This window comes from Gallus gallus, chromosome 12 (genome assembly GCF_016699485.2).
Source record: "Gallus gallus isolate bGalGal1 chromosome 12, bGalGal1.mat.broiler.GRCg7b, whole genome shotgun sequence".
NCBI classification, from domain to species: domain Eukaryota; kingdom Metazoa; phylum Chordata; class Aves; order Galliformes; family Phasianidae; genus Gallus; species Gallus gallus.
The window spans coordinates 13,450,581-13,467,379 of NC_052543.1; the positions used below are offsets into that span (position 1 = coordinate 13,450,581).

Below are 16,799 nucleotides of genomic sequence, written 5' to 3' on the forward strand. Positions count from 1 at the left end.
CTATACACATTACACAGGCTTTTCCAACAGAGAGGTCCAGGGCTTTGTGGTAGTTCTCTGCTCCTCTGTACAGTAACACTCAGAAGTCAGGCTTTATTTGATGCTGCCACTGAAGGCACTGTCTCTGGGTTCACAGCCCTATATTAAGAAAGACTGAACTGAGTATTATAGAGATGGTTTCAGCCCTCTAACGAGTTAAACTCCGAGCCTCGACAACCAGCACTGTACGTTTTGCCTTGGCACAGTGTATCAAACAAGAGACTCCTCAGGGAGAAAAATAAACAGGAAACTACACAAAACCAGGATTTTCTTATTTTTCTGCATCCTACATTTTTGACCCCATCCTGGTACTTGTTTGGACAATGTAACATAAACCCACTGACAATCAACATCTTTGTATTGGTGCGTCTGAGATGCTGATAATCCCATGGAGTAAATGCCTCGCCTAGACCACAGATATGTTTGCACAGAACAATTAACTCAGCTGAAAACAGCACTACAGCAGCAGCACTGCTTTCAGGACAGAGACAGCCAATTTTGGAGGAAACCGTGTGTCCCTGCAGCACCCTGCCACCCCTTGGGCCATACAGACCAACAGCTCAACTCACAGCAGAAACTCGGAGCTCAACACAAAGCAAACAGCAAGCCAGCAAACCACAGTATTTCCACACAAACTGCACACCAATCTGTTGGGTGAATTCAAACCTCAGCAATTTTTAATGAGTTTCCAAACAGGAAGCAAGACTTGAGGAGAAATAAAGCGGCACCTCTAACTGGCAATAATTAAACACTGACATTTACAGTGTGTTTCAGTACATTGGGAACTAGAAGTGCCAGCGAGGAACCCCTGTAGCATTATGCAGGCACAGCTGTCAGCCTGAAGTTCTGGTTTTGTTCCCTCAGTGCTGCAGAAAACAAACTGTGCAGCAGCCAGGCTACAGTGAGCATCTCAGGGGTATCACAAAGCATAGAGGCCCAATCAATCCTTGCATTTATTGCAGCGGTTTTAGAAACAATACAGGGAGATGGGTTTTGGTTGGGGTTACCGCTGTGCAGTCAGAAATAAGCCTTATGAAGAAGTCTGACAAACAGGCAGATTTCTGAGCCAGCAGGTAGGCAACAGGAAATTCCAGATGGTTTATCTTTTACAGTTTTTTTTCCAGGAAGATGATGAGAAACCAGAAAGGACAGTATCTGACTACAGGCAAAGCTCCTGGTAACTCAGAGAGGAACCGTTCCTCATGGAGATCAGAGAACGACTCCTACCGATCTCTCTCCACCTCACTGTTAAGCCTGAACTCTGCAGAAGTCGGCTGCTGACATTTCTGTTCCACCAGTTTTGCAGGCTGCCTGCTGGAACTCAGTGCAAAACTCACCTCCAAGGAGAACGACAACACAACGTCTGACTTGGACAGCTGGTTCTCATTTTCTTCTCCCATGTCAATTATCGAGGTGTTGTGACTACGCTTCAGCTTCTGTAGCTTGAACTCGGAGCCTCCTTTAGACACAGGCATGCTCTCTAAGTTGGCCATCAGGAGATTGACAGACGACTTCAGCTCCTCGATGTACATGTTTTCCATTTCTTTGGACACGAACTTGGGAAACTTGCGTTCCTTGGATTCAAAAAGAAAAACAACAGAATGAATTGTGGTGACAATCAGCACTGGGAGAATCCCTCGGGGGCATCTGCAGAGAGGTGGGAACGCCCACCAACCAGATGACAAATTACAGCTTCCCCCTGTGTAATGCAGAACCATTATCGTTAGCTTCCCATAGAATTACTACTTGGTCCCTATCCAACTTTGCTGTTTCTTGCATGCACTTGCACTTCATTCGTTTCCTGTCTGCAAATGGCTTCCTTCATACGTATTAATTCCCACTTACAGAAACACCAGGTCGGTTCCCAGCTGAACTTTGCGACCGACAGCAATTTACTAATGAGTCAAAGCACGCCGACATTTCAGGACTTTTTTTTCCTAATCTCTCAGACGTGCCAGATGAAAAAACACTTGTGAGCCACAGCTGTGAGAGGAGCCCAGGGAGGCAAAACCAGCAATGCATGGGCAGGACTGCTTGGACCCAACTGCAAGGAGGGGGGTAGAACACCCTCTTCACTTCTTGTCAGAGCCAATGTCTCCTTCCGAGACAACCCTGATGCTAGCAGTTCTCTGCCCGTGGTTCCTGTGGACTTCACTGGGAGATCCTCTCATGCTTCCTGCTATTAACAAGACCATGAGAACCAATGTGGCACCGCGAGCAAAATGTGATGTTCTCCAGAGCATGCACTCTGCTTTGAACTGCTGCCCATGCTCCAGCTCTGTTAGGACCCCTGGTTTGTGCCCTACACCTTCAGATATGTCTGCCTGTTCCCTGAATGTGCTCAGGCTTTGAACATCTCACAGCAAGACTGCACGAGGTGTACAACAGCAAAGCAGCATCTGCAGTCAGAGAACTTGAGGCTGACATGCAAAGCATCTTCTCAGTGGCAATTCATGACATAATAAAAAGCAGTTTGTAAAATGTATGCTAGAAAAGAAAATGAGGTCACGTTCATTCTACAAGACTGTCACAAGGCTGCTGGAAAAATACTCTACTGCACTCAACAGCCTACCCATTACAAGCACGGCTCACGGCTGCATTTACACCATACAGTCTTCTGTTTCAAGTCTCAATCTTGGGAAGCAATTCTCTCAAGTAAATTAGAGCTGGTGTAAGATAAACTACCTAATCAGTCTGTGGTACTGCATAGGCATTACGAAACTTGCAAGCCACCTCTAGAGAAAGAAAAAAAGCACAGTGGCTTCAGATGTTGAGAACTACTGATGAAGCAACAATGTTCAAACATGACTGCCTTTTCACCCTGCTGCTGCCACGCTCTCCAGGGACTCAACTTTGGCACCACCCCCATAAACCTCTTCACAAACACAGCAAGGCCTGAGACAGTTCACTGCGTGTCACCAGCAGCTTCTTATAATAAGGCTAAAAGCAGGTAGCCTGAAGCGGTGTGTAACAGTTTCACTGGGATTGGGTGTGATGGAAATGCAGAGATGCAGCTACAGTCCCAAGTTACCCAGCATGGTCCTGCAGCACCATGATATGAGGTCCTTTTAGAATCCACTGCCTTTGTTGCCTCTTACCTATAAATGTCCTCCTAATGAGGAGTTAACTTGCCTTTAGCACGGTGTTGGTTCAATGAGCACTGCAAGTCTCCCTGTGCAGCAAAACGGTGTTAAAAGCTGCAAATTGGAGATAAAATTGGAAACACTGTCCTCTCGCAGAATTGAATTGTGAGCCTACTCTGTGCTACAGGGAAAGCAGCCCTGCCCAGAAAGGATGATACAGAGAAGGACTCAAAAGGTCATTTGGATGCCTCTAAAAGGCAGCATTCATGGGCCTGAAAGAACAAGGATTCCTGCAGACAGGTGCTGGTGGGATCTGACATTCTGGAGAGAAGGCCTCCAGCAGCCGTGTGAACGAGATTAAATATCAATACCTGCCAAATGGATAACAGGTAAGTCATGTTTACCACTAGCCTGCCTCCAAGCTGCACTGCTGTGTTTGAAGGTTGAATTCTGCACTGGGAAATGTCAGCTTGTGTTTGGGACCTTGGTGTGACTGCCTCTCGCAGGTCCAGCAGTGGCACGGTTTGTTTGCAGCATCCTTGGGGGTGAGTGGAAAAGGCAAACTGTTGTTTGCAAAAATAACTCGTGAAGCTGCAGCCTCCTCTGGCTGCTCCTGAACTACGCACATGCCATAAAGAGAAAACGAAGCAACAAAATCAGACAATCTCAATCTGGTACCCAGTGCCTGGCTACCCATCACAGAGCAGCAGTGCGCCACGCAGGGGCGTACATCTCACTGCAAAGGAAAAATACTGTAGATTGTCTTGAAAATAAAATGGCAGCAGGCCAAGTGCTGAACAAAGGAAAGGAGCTGCAATCAGTTTGTTTCTGGTATTACCTTTCTCACAAAAGCCTCAGCACTCGGGCACAGCTCCTTGTGCACACGGGGAGGGACGCGGGTCCCCAGCCTGAGCTACGTCTCTCTGATTGGACCTTTTTGTTTTCCATCTGATAATAGTTCCCAGATTATCAAGAAGCCAGATAGATCATTCCCAATGCCTTCAGCCCCATTAGGGCTTTATCTATAGCTCAGAGTATCTGATCAGAAGCAAGGATAAAATCTTGGCTGCGCTGATGTCAACAGGGTCCAGAATTTCTCTCCACAAATGGTCAATCAGAGGCCAAATAAATCTGCACTGAGAGAGGTGTGATTTGCTCCTAGGGAGATGTCTCCTTACAGAAGGATCCCTGGGGCACTTTGCTGAGTGTGTCGTTACAAAACCTGTTTTGAACTCCCACGTCTGCTGCTCTGGATGGCAGCAATACCCACAGGGGTGCAATGCTGGCCTGCCTGTCCTCATGCCAAGTGTGAATATGTTTGAGACAGCAAATATGCAGGACCCTTACTGAGGCAGAATGTACCTACAGGCAGGGAACTGTGGCTCCCAGCAGCCCAGTGTGCTGCACAAACTCTTTAGGGCAATTCCTGGCTCCCTGTTACATGCTATACCTTACTGCCCAGCAGGGAAATTAGAAAAAGAGGGTTCAAATGTACACGTGCAGATCCAGCTGCAGCAGCTCAGGACATTTTCCTCCCTAATTCTGAGGACTCATAACACACCTGAATATTTTGGAAGCACCTAAACCATCTCAGCTCATTAGGGACATTCCAGGAAAATCACACTGTAACAGCATCTGCAACAGTTGCATTCTTCATAGCTGAAGAACTGCTCATTTTTCACTGTGATTATTGGGAGAAGAAATCTGTGAGGGAAGCACAAGACCTGGGAAGAGTAACAGGCTATTTACACACTTATCAGTGCAGAAGATTTGTAAGATTTTTTCTTACCTTGGCGATTTGCTCTGCCATTTGCAGACGTCCATCCAACTCACGCCTGATCTGCGCTGCTTGCTCATCTGGGTTGTCCAGCTACATAAAACCAAGCAAAAATAGAAAGGTTAAAAGTCAACCAATGCAGAACCTTCAGAAGCCGTTCAGTTTTTCAGGCTGATCACTCAAAGTATGCGTGTCATGTTCACAGGGCCCCAAGAGGGACAAGAGCAGAGGAACATGCTAACCCTGTGTTAGATGCCTGCACAGCCTCTGCACACAAGGCCCCATCGCCAACCAAACGCCCCTCTGCTCCTGCTTGGCACCCAGAAAAAGACTGCAGCCTTCTGTGTCTTCTCCACAACGCCTCCCACAGCCCTGTGGTTCAGGGTTTGGCACCTGCCTGGACCTCAAACATCTTCTAGAGATAAAAAGTCGTTCCTGCCAATTAAGGAAGCAACTACTGCGCATGAGCAAGACACGGGTGACTGCAGCGAGCAGTTTTCCATTGATAGGACTCAGAGGTACATATGTTATTTTTAGTGGGAATACAAAGTACAGATCACAGAACAACAAAAAAGCACAAAACCAAACTCAGACACCAAAGAAGTCAAAAGCCACAGTAACGACGCAGCAATTTTATTGCACCTTTCCACTCCAACCACTCTCCAGACCCATCCAGAGTCGTTTTGGCATTAGCACAAGGCTAGAAACGTGCTGTGACAGCTGGCAGTGGGGCTGCTCCACCCATAAGCTGCAAAACCAAGCTCAGCCTGATGCAAAACTACACCATTTTGGTTCACTTGTTGTAAATGTGACCCCACAGGGGAGGGCTGGCTCTCCCATCCAAGTGCCCTCTTCTGGCTATTCTGGACGAAATGGGCAATTCGAGAATCCAAGGTTAGCACCCACAAAACACTTTCTCAAAGCCCCAAGCTCATCTTTGCCCCTTTTGGAAATATTGCCTGTAAACAGTGACTTCCCAACCTGTGCCTTAACCAGCCAGGGTTCAAGGAGTGATCCTTCCGGACACCAGCAAACAGCACTGCCACCAGCTGCTGTACGTTGGCTCTGCCACGACAGCCACACATAAATGAGGTTTATATGCTGGTCTGGGGTTGCTCTCACCACCTCCCTGTGTTTTATTCTCCTCTGGAGACAAACTGCTTTACAGAACAGAGCAGGGCTGGTGCAGTGCAGTCTGGAAAGTTACAGCCGTGGCAATGACAAAAGTTTCAGTTCTCAGGCTGATGAGTTACGAGCAATTCTGTTAGAGCTTCCCAAGCGTGCTGAAATACCTTGCTTTCCCCCCAGACCAGCATATGCCCATGTAAGCTGTGTCCTCTTGCAGACACACTCACTCCTGCGTGGAGCAGTGTGCATGCAGGATAGCTGCAAATTGCTTCAGCGCAGATTTTCCAAAGAGATGACATTCATTACGGCTGAGATTGAGGGAAAATACATTTTTGATTAGTTTTTGAAAGCCTCTGTTACAGCTTTAATTAAAGCAGGAAAACAACATAGTTTAGGACCCTCATCCAAATTCCACTGTTGCTTCAGCGATCTCTGGCGTGGCAACCTCAGTTTCACTCACTGCAGCTGCACCAGTACACCCTTCACAACCTGCTGCTCTCACCTCTACATAACTGATCCCCAAACCAGCACGGAGCCATAAAGCATTGCACAGTTCCCTCAGCAATTCTCCCCTATGCAAAAGCATCACGCTGCTGATGCTCGCATATCAGTAATGTGATGAGCTGCTCAATTAAAGGGAGGAAATGCACAATTCCACGCTTCCACATCTTTGCAGCTCTAAAAAAGGGGGCATTACTTGAATTCCATCTGAGCTGCAGTAATTGAGGCTAATCACACATCACCCAAAATAGCTCAGATGCCATATTTAGAAACCAAGGATGCCTCTTTGGAGGAGAGATGTTTCTGCGGTAGGGTAACGAGCCAGCAAACTGTCTCACACTTTCTGCACTATCCTGATTTTGCAGAGGTTTTGCAGTGATGCTACAGGTGTCGAAAACTGTGTCGTGGGGAGATCTGACTGCAGATTACTCCTCTTAGGAGGCAATAAACACCCTCAGAACCCCGCAGCAGCAGCTGGGTGGGCACTGCACTCCAGCCCAGAGCTATGGGCTGCCAAGACTTCAAGGAAACAAAGAGTATTTCCAGGCTGTATTTTCAATGACTCTGCAAAACAGCTCCACAGCAAGAACTCATCTGTCGGAAAGTGATGACAAAGAAGCTCAGCGACAGCCCGTGACAGCCAACAGAACATCTCCCACTTGTTGTGCAAGGAGCGGGGTGAGGCTGCAGTCCCTGCCTGCTCCCTTAGCTCAGTCACTGCTCCTGCTGACATCAAAGCACACCACGTACGTTTTACACAGCCATAACACTGTAGAGGGCTATTAAAAGAGCAGTGCTGGTGCCCATAAAACATACCCTGCTCGTGAAATAAGGTACGGGGTGAACGTAATCCATGCTATGTAAGCAATATCGAACAGCCAAGGAAGGCGATGTAGACCCTAACATCATTACACCCTGACTTCTTAACTAGAGAATGAGCTGTTTATTTCCTGCCGTATGTATGCCCACTTTATATTCAAATACTTGACAGGCAAATACGTAAATGATTTACAAAGCCAAGGAGAAATTGAATTAGTTTCGTTCTGCATTACGACTATGTTATGGGTATGCTATGAATAAAGCAAGGAAATAAATCATAAGGTTGCCCCAGTCAATTAAATGGGAAAAGTATTATAAATATCAGGATATATATGATTTGTCACATGCACTGGGCTTTTCTTCAGCAGCACACCACAAATGGATGACGTACATAATTTGCAATTCTCAACTGATCATTACCCAACTGCCTGCTGGTAAATTAGATGTTTTCATATGTCTGCCCGCATACAACATTAGTTCTCTCTGCTTGCCCTGCAGAGATTATCAACGTCGGTGTAACAGTTGTTAAAGTAAAACAATAAAAATAAAATAAAATTATGCAGATTAGATTTTGAGTGGAGCCCAAAATCTTCTGGAATCACAGCTCGTCTGTCACTGAAGGCACCACGGGGTGTATGCCTACTTTTAACCACATGGTGACTGTTAACTGCAAGGAAAACATCTTGCAAAAGACCTTTTTTTTTGCATATAAACTGCTAATTGTGAATAAATTTTAATGAGCGCTAATAATATGAAAGAAAAGAGGTTGAAGCCCTTCACGATGGGGACGTGACACTCGGGGATGTGACTTCATGGGCACGGTGGGGATGGGTTGGGGTTGGATGTGGTGGTCCTAGAGGTCTTTTCTTTTCCAACCTTACTTGTTCTATGATTCTGTGATGTGACTCGGAGCACACAGCATTCGATCCCTGGCAAAACCAACCACCTGCATGCAGAAGAACCCCATGGCTTCCTCCACTCTGCAACAGATGTGCTGCAGAGCTTTGCCTTGTGGTATCCCAAGGGATGGCAGGTAGTCTCACGGCTCCTTTCAAAGGTGGAGAAGGGAAACTAACCAATCTAACCAAGTGTTAAGGTTTGCGGTAAGATGCACAAACTCCTCCCAGTCCACGCTGAAATCGTTTGCTTCCTCTGGGAAACACCTCCCTGCACTACCCGGGCTGAGCCCTGTGATTTTTAAAGGCACAGCCCTGTCTCACCTCCACTCACCCCAGAAAAAGCCCGGAGCACCCAAGGGCATTAACACTGTTAATGGAGACTTTACAATCCAGTGGTTTTGCAGCAATGCGCTATAGATTTAAAGCCCCACTTAAGGCTTCAGTTTATCACTGCTTAAAGCCCAACAATTACGAACACAGCCCTGGCACCAAAAGCCATGCCAGGCTGCCCTGCTCCCTCCTTCATCCATCCCTATGCCCGGAGCCATTTCACTGGGCTCATGGCAGCGCGTGATGCTGCAGAGGAAAGGCTGAGCCTGGGGGACCACAGCTCTGCCAGCAGCACGACCCAACGCCACCCAGAGCTGTGCCACCAAGCATTCATGGGGCTCTCCCCCCACAGACAGACGCAATTGAAACACAACGCTGAATGTTTATAAACATTAGAGGAGCAGACCAACATATCGTGCTCTCAGCACCACGAAGCTCCTACTTTTTAAGCCCTCACAGTGAACAGCACTGTTGGAAATAACGTAGTATGCTACAAGGATGTGCACAACGTGCAGCCATCAGCCTGGCACGCACAGCTCCACTGACAGGTGTTGTTGGCATAATTGCCATCAGCCACAGGAGAGGAGCCAGAAGCCATTGGGACCATTTAACAGTGTAATCCCTCCCTGCCAGTCACTGTTAATGCTAACATCTCTTCCCAGCCACAGGAGCAAACGGCACCAAGTCGCAATGAGTGGGGCTTGCTGAAGGGTACTCCCCTCCCTCTGAGGAAGGTTTTACTGTGGCTATGAGCGCAGCCATCCCCCTGCACCACAAACTGCTGCAGAGCACAATGCAGTGCTGGAAAACCACATCCTAAACATGCTGGCAATGCAGAGGCATGGGGATACGCTTTGTGCTGCGTGAGGAATAGAGCCACTTTGATTTCTAGGTTCCTGACCTGTGCTCTGTTGAACCCCGCACAGCCAAGACTAGGAGGGAAGGTGACCGACACCGAGTAGCTGAACCCACTGTCCTCATAAAATAATGAACTAAAACCAGCTCAGTGGTTGCACTGATTTTCCAACACATTGATTTAATGAAATGCTTCCCTCGTTAGAGCACGTGTCAAGCTCCTGGAAACCCTCTGAACACTGGTCTGGCCACTCACCCACCCGAAATGCAGCCAGATCACTGTGTCATGTATGGTTACTGGTGCCAAAAGCCACCAAGAGGAAGTCCCAGGGCTCCCATCCTTCGGCACGCCAGGAGCTACGTAGCTCAGCAAATGGAAGATTAAGTATTTCAAAGCAAACATGCTGGATGTGAAGGCTGAACAAGAGCACAATATGGGTGACAATTCTGCAGCTTTGATGTAGGGCTTTAGGAGAGATCTTTGTCTAGGAAAGGGAGGTTTCGCTTTGTAATGCACAACGAGAGAAAATGCTGAAAAATTCATAAGTCCCCTTCAATTAATAATTAATCAATCAGTCAAGGCTCACTAGTAACTGAGGTGTCTGGCACCACGGAGTGCTCCAGCTGAAGAACACATGGCCTCGAAGTGATTCATTGCACGGAGGCCCTTTGCTGCTTAACAGAAAACCACTGCTCTGGCAGATACAGTGACATGAGCCAGGACAAACCCCACCCAGAACACAGTCACAACTGACCTGCAGCATCCTTTCCCTTGAACAATTCCAATAACTGAGGAAATATTCTTTTCCACAAGGGCTGTGAAGCCCTCAGCTCAGCTGATACCTCAACTAGGCTGCAGGAGGGGCTGCAGGCTCCCTCCCTGCATGCAGGTGGGATGCTGTGCTCTCTGTTCAGTTGGGAGTATGAAGGATGTTAAATTATCTCATAGCTTACGTCACTAATACCCTGGGCAACATGCTAATCCTTTGTGCAGCAAATTGCAACCCAAAGCCTGCCAGCTGCCTTGAGATTTGAAATGAGAGAGGGAAAGGGAGCAAGGACAGTGTCCCAGGTGTTGCCCACCTCTTGGGTCAGCTTAGAAGGGGCTGGGCATCAACACAGCCAGAATGTGGATCTGAGCACATCTTCCTTCCTTTTCCAACTCATGATGGGGCTGGGGTTTGCTACAGGCCTGTGTCCTACTTAGAGGGGCTCTGAAATGGCTGTGCCTGGGTCTGTCCGACTCATCGCATGCTTTTACTGCTAAGAGGGTCACTTGATGCACACAGGCAATCCCTTCTTTCAGGGACTGCAGCCAAAAAATGGATTGTCAGAAAGCAGCTGAGCCTCATTTACCCACTCCAGGCTGATGGATTAAAATGAAAGGGGAGATTTTTGTGATGGGGCCTCTCTGAAACCCTCTAGACGCACCAATCTAACAACAGAGGGAATGCCTGCAGCTTGCTTGGGAAGGATGCTCCAGAAGGGTGCTCAGGCAGCAGCCTTGCTCCAACCCATCCAAGCCCTAACTGGCATGATGGGTCAGCTCCACAGATGTCAAATGATCTCTAGCCAGAAAGAAAGATATCTGAGTGCTGTGCCTTGCTCCTGCAGGAAGGATGTCCCTAAAACCATCTTCCCTTGCAGCAAAACCCTTCCCTGAAACCAGTGGCAAAGCTGCAAGAAACGTGTGATGAGGGGTTTCTCTTCCAACTGTCCCTTGTAACCCTGGCTGTTCACATGGACAGAAGAATACAGACACAGCTGCTGCCAAGGGGAGAGGCTTTTAAGACAGCATCAGCCTTCTGCAAGCTGTTTAAAGAATGATGTGATTAACATCAACACACCCCTGCACTGCTGTGCAACAGTGATGCTCAAGGCTACCTCTCCTCTGACCAGTCAGACTTCCTAAAATCAGTCCTTTAGCCCAAGAGAAGTGCTGAATGTTTCTACTACAGTGTAAACTTCCATTAATCCAACTAATGACAATCTGCATCTATTACTTTGCCGACATTTGCTCCTAGGGCACCATATTTTTGATCAGAAACAGTCACAGAAACAAGATTTCAAGCAGGAAAGCTTCAGAGTTTCCAGCTGAAACCAATTTTCAAGAACTCTGGGAAAAGTCGAAAGAAATCCATCAACCCAGTGAAAAATTCCAATAACTCACGAGATATTTGAGAACGGGAGAGGTTTAACGCTGGTTCAATTCTTGGCCAGGTTGCTTGGCAGTGTAACTGCCACGTGCCCAGATGGCTTTATGTTGGGCAAAAGCTGGTCAGCGTAGGGTTTTTCTGCTGTTTGTAAATGTTACAGAATTCATTAAGCAATCCACCACGCAAGGTGACAAACTCCCTTGCTGGAGCAGAGCCCTGCACCATTTGGCTCTTACACACACAAAACCTGACCTTGTGCAGGATGCCCATCATTTCCAAACTCCTGGCCGTTTGCTAAGCAGCTGCAGATCAGTGCCTGCTCCCTTTATCCCAGCAAGCTCCTGTGTTACTCAATGAACCACCGCTGCTGCAAGGAAGCAAAGGGTCCTGGGGGGGAATTGATTTAAAAGAGCACAAAGGACTTGCACCATTTGGTTAGGGCTGGTGCTTTCCCTTCTAAGAGAAATCTCATTTCACAGCTCATAAGCTTTGGGGCTGCGCTAGAAACGCAAGTGAAAATATTCACTGGGATGTACCAGCAGCTCCTCCCTGCCTCAGTGCTGACTCCAATAGCAGAGCCAGAAATCGCTGCATTCCACAGCTGGTTGGGCTCTCGCGCATCACGTAAGCACACAACAGCTGGGCCCAAAACCTCCATCTAAATGCTGCCTCGTTGAGAAACGCTTCCCCCATCAGCCGAGCAGGTCTCCAACACGTTTTGGAGGAGCACAGCATCTCTGCATGCACACACACGGAGAAGCGTAGAGGTTTCTCATGCCCTCCTTCGTGCTGCTGGCTTTATAAGCAGAGGTGTCAGCCAGGCTCCCTGCGTGGCAGGGCTCTGAAAAGGGAAATCCCGCCCAGTTATCTCAGTTCCTGACCCGTGTACCAGCACACCTCGACCTCAGCTTCGCAAGGCTGGGGAAGGCTGAGGCAAGCAAACCCAGCGCGCAGCTTTCCAGCAGCTTGTGCAGAGATACCTACAGGTTTATGAGTGGTGATAAAACACAGTGAATGAAAAACAGATGCAGAAGAACAGAGAGGGGGGAGAGAGCATTGTCTGCCTTTGCGAACGTTTGGCAGGCCATTAAAAAAAACCAAAGGGATGGGAAAACACTTCCACTCGAAAGGCATATCCTTCCAATCTCTCTCTAGAGGACTTCTGAACCCCACAAATCCCTCCACAAGATCATCCATGAGAGGTGTACAATGCTGAAAGGGCTTAAAAACTAAGCTGTCCAGAATCTCTTGACCTCTGAGCATGCCTTAATACTCACTGCTTATGTATTGCATAAGGATGCTTTTAGGCCTGCCTGGGGCATATGCTGAGCTACGGCACCAGGAAAGAAATCAGAACTCCAGATCTGGAATCAGAGCTCACGCAGCCCAAGGTAGATCACTACGCTTAAGTCTGCTTGTGTTTCTTTATAGCTTATCATCTTCAAATCAATTAACATGAAGGACATCATCTAGATTTCTGACACATGACAATAAAGTACCATTCAGTTCCAAATATCTTGTTATAGCCAGAATTATCTGCTATTAGCTCATCCCAAACTACACGGAATAAAGATCCACGTATCCTCAGGTCCCAATCCCTTGATTAGAATCTTAATTAATGGTAAATACAATGGTCACATAACTCAAAATGGGCTTCAGCCTCCACAGCCGAAGCAAAGCTGCAGTACATTGTTGCTGTGGGATTAAGAGTGACACACAAAGGATGTGGGAACACCTCCAGGGGTGTCTGTGTAACTGTAAGGCCAGGTTAAGAATCTCACATAGGAATTCACACCACCTTAACAGCTTCACCTAACAGGAGAATAAAAAGGTCAGTTCCTCTGCCCTAACATGATGTGCTATGCGTTATAAGACTTCAGAGAAATTGACGTCTGAGGGAATTTTTAAATAGAAGCAATGCTGTTAGCCATGCAATAATCTCTAATTTATCACTGCGTTTTGGAAAAGCCACCTCTCTTTAAAATAATTAGCATTCATCCGATGGCTTCCCTCCAGCTCCACCATGGCACATGGCCTTGGTTCCTGGCCCATCAGCAAGAGGCTGAGAGATAAGGGAGGGCCGGGGCTGCTCCTGCCTGACAGCACCAACCTTGTGTCTGGCGTAATAGGAAATATTAACTCCTGCTGCAAATATTTATACGAAGTGAGATGTAATTAAGTGATCTACAATTGAAAATTAGCCACCTAAAAATTCAGCCGTGCAGACGGCGTTAAATATAACTGCAGTTATTGCAAGCTAATTCAAGTAGAGGTAATACAGCAGCACCAGCAAATGGCAGTTGATCACATCCCATTGTTAACCCCTTCTCCACAGGGAAAACCAGCAGGTGAAGCTCCTGAGCTGCTCTGCAGTGTCTGGGCTGGGACAGTGCCACGTCTCTGCTGTTATTAAACACCTCCAGGGACGGTGACCGCACCACCCCCTGGGCAGCCCATGCCAGTGCATCACCACTCTTTCTGAGCAGAAACTTCTCCAAATACCCAACCTGAACCCCCCCCGGGTGCAACTTCAGGCCATTGCCTCTTGGGGAGGAGAGCTGTTTTTCACATTGTTAAACTAACTGTCCTTTGTAACCCAAAATACCCCCCAGCCCCCAAAGCCACTAGTTGCTCAATACCTTCGTCACATATCCCAGGTTGGGCCAGCCCAGCTGTTAGACACACCAAGACACAGCAGTGCTGCAGGAGGGGGAAGAGGCATCCACATCCCATGAGTCCTGGAGGGGTTAGGATGATGAGGCAGGCCCACAGCCTGCAGGTCCACCTGCAAAGGGGCCTCCCGTGCGTCACACCCTATACTGCACATTCTCACATTGCCCTTGCCCTTAGCAGCCAAGGATGTGCTGTCAGGATATGGCCCTGGGATCTTGTCCTGAGCTATCGACCACGCTCATCGCCTTAGAGCTGTTGCTCTCCTGACATCCCACGAGCTGAGATGGATCACATCTCAGCTTAGCTGGGACTGCAATCTAGACAGTAATTTGTTGGCTGTGACTAAAGTTTTACAGTGCATTGCCATCCCAAATGACACATCTTTGCAGACAGAGGGGACCTTACCAGATTCGCTCCTCACTAGAGAGAGCTTCCTGAACAAAAGATGGATTGATTTAGGGACAGAACATGAGCTGGGTGGTGGGTCAGGCCCCACTGTAACTCTTCCAGCTATCTCATCTGCAAGGAGCTCTCTGACCTCCTGCTTTCTGAGGAAATGCCGCTTACTCTGAGTACATTCAGCATGGTGTGACCTCCCTCCTTTGAAAATGTTACCAGGGCAGGAGGCTTTTGCTTACAGAGCTAAGGAAAATATATTAGATGCTGACAGTATAGCATTACATTCCCTGCTGCTGTTGAGGTCTCCTGACGCTTTCTGAACAGCAGAGCATTGCAAAAATCAGGTGAAAATCTCCTCCCTGGACACGTTTCATCTGTATTCCATCCTCTGCCTTCTCCTTTAAGCTCCTGTGGAGGGCAACGCACTTCATATGCAGGAAGGACATGTAAGGGAGTGCAGAATCTGCAACTGGAATCCGGATGCGGAGTGCAAATGTGCCTGCTGATCTGCAGCGTTCGTGCTGCCCATCTCCAATGGCAGCCGCAGCTCTTCTCAGAAAGAGAAAAATCACCAATGAAGAGATCAAAGGGAAGAGAAACGCTGGGAGCACCCTCACAAGATTCGGTGCTCTTTGCATTCTGCACTGCAACCATGTCAAAACTGTGCTGCTATAGTCAACCTCTTACTTCAGATGAAGGTACCATCAGATACTACAGGCTATAAAACTGTGGCAGCATGCACAAACAGAACCTACATCTCAAATCCCCTTCCTCCGCTTCTCTCTATTAATCAAGTTGCTTGCTAAAGCAGATTTATGGAAACCAAGGGGCCCAGGGCATAGGAATAAATATTGAGTGCGTGCAACCGTCCATGGGGTCAGATTGCTCTCCTCGCTGCATCTTCACGCTGAGAAGCAGCTCCCTCGGTGTCCTGCTCACCCTCCAGCTGCAGCTGTGGGGAAAAACAACAGGAAAAAGCACCCCTGAAGGGACTGCAGCTCAAACACTGCGAGCTGTTGAGAATGGTGGTGTCAGAGAACCCTCACTGGGCAACGGCACAGCTGGGAGAGGTGCAGGGACCTCCCTTATGCTTTGCAGGTGCAAAGGCATGAACTGCAGACCACGCCACAGCCCTAGGTGGAAGCAAAGGGAATAACTGAATCCTTCTGCTTGCAGGCTGAGCGAATCCAAAAATGTCCCCACCTCCTCAAAATGAATTCATTTTCAGACAGTTTTCCTTACTATATTTTCTGTGATCTAAAATAAAATAAAATATTTCATTCTGCTTCTAAAACGTTTAGACCTGTCCCCAGTTTTCCCTTTTTAAGCTTGAGAGTGGAGATGAAGCATTCCTGAAACAATTCAACTGATGCTTTGAGTATCTCCGAAGCGCTCAATTCATCCCACATTTGCATGAGCTGCTACAAAGAAGCTGTGCCTGCAGAGACTGTTCCCCTCAGCCCTGCCCCCTGCATCTTAATGTTTAGGGATGTGGGGGCCAGGCTCGGCCACACCTTACAAAAAGCTTTGCTGCAGCCCTGCACATGGCTGGGATGGCCTCCCCAAGACACAGCACCGCTTGCTGGTCTGCCTCTATCTGCTCTGCTCCTGCTTTCCCTGCTCAGCTGACAAAAGGGGCGTGGGTAACCTGCCCTCGAGATGCAGGTGAGCAATGGAGATCCAAAAGGGCCGTGGTGCCTTCTGGATGCACAGATAGCCCTGGGCACGCTGGAGGCACAGGGATGCTCCAGGGCTGGCAAAGAACAGCAGCTGCCCATGCTGCAAAGCACCCTGCAGGATGCTCCACTGAAAGCAGAAGTGAGGTTGCCAGGTCTGTATTCCACTGGGAAAATGCAGCAATACTCTCCTAGCTTCTCTGAAGCCTTTTTTTTTTTTTCTTTTTACAGCAATTCAAACACCTTCCAGCTGTGCCAGATGTGTGATTCCCATCACAGGTGAAATGAATGGAGTGGGCTGAGAAAGCAGCCTTGTTGGGCCAGATGCTGCCTTGGATGAGATTGATTGAAGAGGGGATAAGACCTAGGTGTGAGAAGGGTAAAATGGGCTAAGCAGAAAACCCACCCTACCCTCTTCATGTATTTATTTTTCCTCTCCACCTTAAGCTGTTTGCAGAGCACCT

The 16,799-nt window shown here is 48.0% G+C and overlaps 1 protein-coding gene across 24 annotated transcripts in view; it reads right to left on the minus strand.

The window, feature by feature from the left end:
- Positions 1 to 16,799, minus strand: part of CADPS (calcium dependent secretion activator) — a 173,890-nt gene that overhangs the window by 113,333 nt on the left and 43,758 nt on the right. For all 24 annotated transcript variants that reach the window (XM_015293304.3, XM_040646341.2, XM_015293301.3 and 21 more), the window contains exons 4-5: positions 4,912 to 4,992; positions 1,377 to 1,613 (exon numbers count right to left, since the gene is read on the minus strand). In XM_015293304.3, the coding sequence (XP_015148790.1) occupies positions 1,377 to 1,613; positions 4,912 to 4,992 (318 nt within the window). The remainder of the gene's footprint in view (positions 1 to 1,376; positions 1,614 to 4,911; positions 4,993 to 16,799) is intronic.